General features: G+C 38.8%; 1 protein-coding gene across 1 annotated transcript in view; it reads left to right on the forward strand.

Annotated features, from left to right (window-relative positions):
• LOC121863319 (techylectin-5A-like) overlaps positions 1 to 5,764 on the forward strand; it is a gene marked incomplete in the record, with an annotated part of 100,005 nt that extends 94,241 nt beyond the window's left edge. Inside the window, 5 exon segments of the mRNA XM_042361938.1 lie at positions 9 to 80; positions 1,021 to 1,187; positions 2,441 to 2,567; positions 4,725 to 4,828; positions 5,317 to 5,764. Of these exon segments, the coding sequence (XP_042217872.1) occupies positions 9 to 80; positions 1,021 to 1,187; positions 2,441 to 2,567; positions 4,725 to 4,828; positions 5,317 to 5,558 (712 nt within the window).
• Between the last annotated feature and the right edge of the window lie 1,125 nt (positions 5,765 to 6,889).

A 6,889-nucleotide genomic window follows, 5' to 3' on the forward strand; every position in this document is an offset into this window, starting at 1 on the left:
TATGTCAGACCCGTGGACTGCTCAGACTACCTGATGATGGGCTACACTACCAGTGGCGTCTACAACATTTACCCATCCAGGTAGGTTCTCTCTGTCTCATGTTGTTTTACTGTGCTTATGTTTATGAAAAAAGTAAGTATCAGGATATCTCGATTGTGTCCACCAGCTCCCGGGACAACGTTAAGAATGTGCGCATACTATAAACCAAGTGTAAAGTAAGGCACCCAACCTTATATAGTGCCTAAAACTGTCGTCTCCCAGGACGTTCCCTTTAATTACTGTAACTTATCAAATGCCGATGTTTTTATCTTTACTCTGTGTTTTTCACCATCTAAACGGACTTCCATGAAAGAGAGCCTCGTGTCAGGTCCACGGAGGAGCCACAGTTTATATTACTCAAGGCCAGATTCTATACATAAAACAAACAAAAATCAGATTGAAATTAAGGAAGAATGTAAGTTATGCAATAGTAGAGCACCTGTGAGCTGGAGAGCATTCTTACACCCGGACTCTGTGACACGCATCACGACGGTGGGCAGCCAACAAACATCATGAGTAGTGAACTCGTGAGTCATGTAGACATAACATTGTGAACAATAGTGTGTCAAGATATTCTGTTTGTCTATACTTTATGCATCAACGTCACCAAAATGTCATTGTGACAATAAATTATCAGCTCTGAGTTAGCTCTTGTTTCCTTGCTGATAACATGTTGTGGGGCCCTGGATCCTCCCATATGTAAGTAGGATGTCTCTAAGCCATTCCTTACCTGTACTGGTACAGAGTTATGGTGTCTCTATGCACTGACTCGTATATCTAAATACAGGTATTGGTAGTCCCCGTATCAATTATCATCAACGCAGTACTGGAGTTGAATAAATTTCTAAACTACATATTTATAGAACATTGTTTAAAATCTTAGTTCCATTGTATTTCTTGGTGACAATCTAGCAGGAGCTGTCGTCTCTGACACCTACATATACAAGAAAATAAAAATTCTAACTTTCCATATATTAACAGCTGTCGGTGCTCGAAGCCAGTGGAGGTGTGGTGTGACATGGAGTCGGAAGGGGGCGGATGGACGGTGTTTCTGGCCCGTAATTACCAAACACACAGGGAGAACTTCAACCGTACCTGGAATGACTACCGTGAGGGCTTCGGGAACGCCTCGGGGGAGTACTGGCTGGGTATGTACCCTTGTACCGTATACGAGTATATCGGGCGCCGCGTCGTATCCTCCTCCAGGGTCAGGTTGTGTGTTTGTTAGTTTATGGAGGACATTGAATATATGATATTTATGAATGGAAGATGAGATATCGTGCAGAAAAAGTGGACGTAAAAGGAAGATTGTGGGAATATTGCGAGCAACTACTGCATGTATTATGTGAGAAAGAGGTGGAGTTATCCTGTTGAGGAAATGGGTAATTGGATAATGTCAAAAAAAAAATGAGGAATAAGTAACTTTAGGATACTGAGGCGTATGAAGAAGACGGATTTACCGATAAAATGTTAAGAGTGAAAAGTGAAACCGTGATAGAATGGTCGACAAATTGCACAGGAAGGAAAACTGACTGTATTAAGGAAGAGAGATGCAGGTGCAGATAAAGACGATGATGATGTGTGGATCAACTTTAGAGAACATGATTGAGAAGGTTCTATAAAGGGTGAAGAATTTATTGTGACTTTTGTGGAATCGAAAAATACTCACGATAGACTAGATAGAAAATGCTGAAGGAAGTACTGAATATGAGTGTGTGTATGTACTATATACAGTACATCCTTGGGTGACGGCACTCAGTCGGGTTTAGAGGATACCAATCAAGTGCTGGTTGTGGGAGGAGGCCTCACACACACACACACATACATGTATTATTTTGTGACATTAAAGTTATCTTAGGAGTTACTGACCTCCTTCGTGATCTTTATTGGCAGTCCGGTACCTTTTAAAACTGTTTCCGTACTGTACGACCTCCCCGAGCCTTGCCTTGCTGCCTTGACAGATTTTGTCTAACTTTTGACATTTTTCTTGTTTAATATTTATTCTGACAGTGATAGAGCCGAAAATAGATCCATCAATCATCTCCCCATTACCTTCAGCCTCCCTTCACCACCAAGTTACCAGATAAAATTGCGAGTAAGAGACCCAGAGTTGGGTCAGTGCATCTTTGGTTGACTGTACTTGTGTCATTCACTCTCTGTTTACGTCCTTGGACCTCTAGGTCCAAATTTAGATTTTAAAATTTACGTAACTGCTGGTGTTAGGCCCCGGGGTTACTTGTAGTTCCTAACACACGTACTGGTGTTAAATTGCTTCCTGGCGTTACTTGTAGCACCTAACGCACGTACTGGTGTTACTTAAACAAGTCGTAGGTATAGTTTGTGGCTTTTGGGGACTACCAGCTTAAGAGAGTACCAAGTGATGCCACCTTCACCCTTCCAGGGAACGAGGTGCTGTACCTCATGACCAACACCCGATTCTACAGCCTGCGTATGGACTTCCAGTTGACGTCGGGTGAACTCAAGTGGGGCGAGTGGGATACGTTCAAAGTGAATAACGAGGCCAGCAGGTGAGTTGTCTTTGTCTCTGTCTAATATCTACTTATTACTTTGTCTCTTATATTCGACTAACCCACGAATCAGTGTTCATCAGTCGGTTTATCCAAATACAGTGTAATGATAAGAATATCTGTGGAAAAAAGAACGAAATCGAACAACTTCTGGTGGTAGCAGTGTTCTTTCAAATTACGACTATAACCAGTACCCTTCATATACAACACTGTACAGTATATATCTCATTGGTAAAAACTAACGTAATCAGAAACACATCTCTAGATACGCAACGGTAACAAATTCATTTCTTTAACACGATTAGAACAGATGTTGTGAATAAAAGTTTATACACTTTTATGCAAGCAGCCCCGTGCCTCAAAAATACCTTAGATTTCGTCTGTATTCAAGACATCTTCAGTTCACCCATCAATGGATGACATGACATTGCATCAGGTCAGTAATATGAGACCACGAATCCCCAACTTTACCTCCACCTGACATTGCATCCGGTCAGGACAGTTACACGAGACCCAATAATCTCCTTCAGCTCCATGGGAGTGGAAAATACCAGTCTTCACTGTAACACAGCTTCATTCACGCCCGTATCATATAGATTTTTTGTATTTTAAATATATTTATTTAACAAAACTTTTAGATAAACTATTCAGGATTATTCTAGTAAATAAATGGGGTTTCTAACTTAGCTAGAACTGTGTTTATTGATTCCGGTCGCATAAACCCTCGAAAAAAATTTCCCCAGCAACATTTTTGGGATGTGGACTAGTGTCTGTCTGTACAAATGTACAAAATATATAGTTTAGAGTCTCAGAATTTTTTCCATTAACCGGAAAAAATTCCAGGGATAAGTCGTCTGGATACCCGGAAATCTCTCATACTCAAAAGAGCTCTGCACCAATTGTTCAGGCTAATGGGGATATCACTTCTCTTTCTCTATCCATCTCCTTTTGTCTCTTTCTCGCTCTCCTGTTTATCCTCCCGTTAAGTCTTTCTCTTTATTTGCCTATGAACCAACAAACTACTTCAGGGGTGATCTGTTTATCTTATAATATATCTGTTTAAATATTATCAATGATAATTTTTTATCCTGGAACAGCTTCTCTTTATCTCGGGTTAATGGTATTGAGATGAATTTTCACTAAACCTAAAGAAGATACATCCGCTTAGCATCAGTTGGAGAAAAATGTCTTTTGAAAAAGATCTTGCACCTTGTTATAAAGTGGACGCCTGAGTAGTGGTGGTGGTGGTAGTTAGCTCGCCGCTATGATACTGTGATCCCCCACCAACTGACAGACAACTACTAAGGAACCTACCAGGAGCCTCTCCATGTTAGGAAAATGTGTAGCATGTTACACTGTTACAGAATGCATTCTTACATCTTCAGTTACGAGGAATAATCCTTGTCGGAACCTTTGTGAATCTGGGCGGAGGAAAGCAGTATTTCCTGTTTATTGATTCGAGAAAACACTAAGTACTTTAGTGTTAAATTCAATGGGCTATATTATCTAAATTTGCCCACATGATGTAAAGTGCGCTTTCAATACACTGTTCAGTTTACGGGTCACAACTGCAGTATTAACTCCCTTGTTATAGAGTAAGTCTTCTTAAACAAACTATTGATAAGAATTTTTTTTTTTAGTGGTCTGTGGAAGTAATTCTTTGTTTAATATGAAGACAATTTACTGGGTATTTCATATAGAAATTCTAGGATATTAATTAACCTTTCGAAGATCATACATTCGTTACAGCGAATTCGAAATGTCCAATTTTCTAGACCCGATATAAGTGATGCTTTAGTAATGATTATTTTCTTGGCGTAAGACAATCTGATATAACGCTACAATAATTAACATGTTATGGGCGTGAAGTGAACACAGACAACTGAATTTCACTTTTTCTACATGAAAACATAAAAAAATATTAAAGTATTATGATTAAGTATTAATTTTCTTGGTGTTAAATTAACATGACCTTAGAAATAAGCATGTTTTACAGGAAAAGAATAATTAATGGTAATGTTAAAAAAATTTATATCCTGTAAGTTACAACAAATGTTCACATGGTTCATGCAGCTTAAGTTTTCACGGTGATAATTATTTTCCTTGGCAATGAACATATCACGGTGACCCTAACCTGGGCCAACCTTGTCTCAACAGGTACGATCTGGATCTTTACTCGTATAATGGGATGAGCACGATCAACAGCTGCTTCTCCCAGGGTAGTTTCTCCACCTATAACTACGATAACGACGCTAACACAGGTCAGTCCATCTATTTATGTGTGAGTGTGAAAGTGAAAAGGAGAAGTGCATATATATAATCGTCTTATTAACCCTTAAAACGCAACTGATTTTTTTGCTAAAGAGATAACTTTTGTTAATAATGCCACATTTAATGAAAATTATATTATAATGTATCTGGTTAATTTTTTGCTACTTGGGTTAGGTATGTTATTGTTTATTTATAGTTTGTACAATAATATAATTCCCAGATATTGAGTCCTGCTTGAACTTCCGAAAAACGAAATCTATAAAGATATTTTTGCAGGCCATTCTGTATACTAGACTGTACTCGGGTGACCAGCATCAGAGTCCTTGTGATGAGAGGATTTTTTTCCCCTTTTTGTAATTTATGTTGAATGTTCGTCCGTGTCTGAAAGATAATCAGTAAAACTAATCATATCTTGGTATTCCTTGATGTTCCAAGTCATCCACTCCAACTGATATTCTTTTCTCTCATGCCACCACAGAAAAGAACTGTGCTCGGGAGAGTATGGGTGGATGGTGGTACGGCAACTGCGGCGACCTGCACCCCACCACCCCTTACACACCTTCGGGACAGCTCAACATCACCTGTTCCCACGTGATAAACAACAAAAGGGTTGCTATGCTCGGTCCCTGGCTGCAGATGAAGATGCGGCCAACCATCTGCAACGACAACGTCAAGGCTGTCTACTTCAACGGCTACACCTGTCAGTCACATAATGATTGAAACCACGTGTTTTAACAAGTACCGGCCACATGTTTGACTCGCGTTACGTGAGTTTTAACCTGATGTCCAACCCAGCTTCTGAGATACCCTTGGTTGTGAATTAATGTTTCCCAAAATAATTTATGATTCCAAGAGCAATATTAAATAATTTAATACAAATTGTAAACAAAAAATGTACGAAAAAATAAAAATTATTCTAACAATTAGTGACTTGTGTGGCGTTAATTCCTGCTCCGTTGACTTAGATAAACCACATGTTTATTACTGAGTAGCGATGTAAATATATATATATCACAATATACACAAATACTCACCACAAAATAAGACAACAATATTCTTCTAACGTTCACTACTGCAGTACACACACACCGTAGCGGCTCAGTCTATTCGCTATTATGAAATTTCCAACATAATATCAACAGGCACTTGTGTGTTAGGCCTCCCTACAGAACACACTATTAGATCCATCACTGTTTATAGCCCAAGGTACTGTACCAATGATATATTTTTTAAAGTTTCCATCACAACTCTTAAAAACTTTATTGATTTGTCCTTTGTGTTACGTCAAGGTGACTGATCATTTAAACCAACAAAATATTGAACTTCTCCATACTGATCAACTAAACTCACGCCACGCAGGCTAAGAGCCACCTACCAGAACGTCACTTTGGTAAGTGTTCCACGCATGGTAGACCCCTCTATGACAAACCCTAATCATGGCATTACCAGTATATTGCGCTTACATCTGGCGTAATGAGGCATCTCAGTTTTATTCACCCACAAGACAGCGTGTTCTCTAAACACGCATATAATGTTATCAGCATATACATATACATATACATATATATATATATATATATATATATATATATATATATATATATATATATATATATATATATATATATATATATATATATATATATATATATATGCTGATAACCACAAGGGAAAAGAAAACACGAAGTTCCCAAGCGCTTTCGTGTAATTCACATCTTCAGGGGTACAGAATATCCTCGCTAATAGCTTCAGGTCTGCAAGCTAACCCAAGAAAAGCATCAGAAATATCATGCAGGGAAGGCCATGCCTCCCAGGTAGACGTTTTTCCACGTCCTAATAAAAAGGACACTGTATCACATACTGCTATGGAGTGCCTTTGTTCTCAGTGGCCTAAGTCTTTTGGCAATGATATGGATAACAATGTTCCGGAAGTACTTTCCTGTGCCAAAGCCAACTCAATGCCCATCAATCCAGTCTGTGAAAGAATGCTACTGTCAAAACTACACTATCGGTATCAACCGTCCTGATAGACGCTTTTCTCATGCCAGAAT

The sequence above is a fragment of the Homarus americanus genome, unplaced genomic scaffold, assembly GCF_018991925.1.
Source record: "Homarus americanus isolate GMGI-L3 unplaced genomic scaffold, GMGI_Hamer_2.0 scaffold46197, whole genome shotgun sequence".
NCBI lineage: Eukaryota > Metazoa > Arthropoda > Malacostraca > Decapoda > Nephropidae > Homarus > Homarus americanus.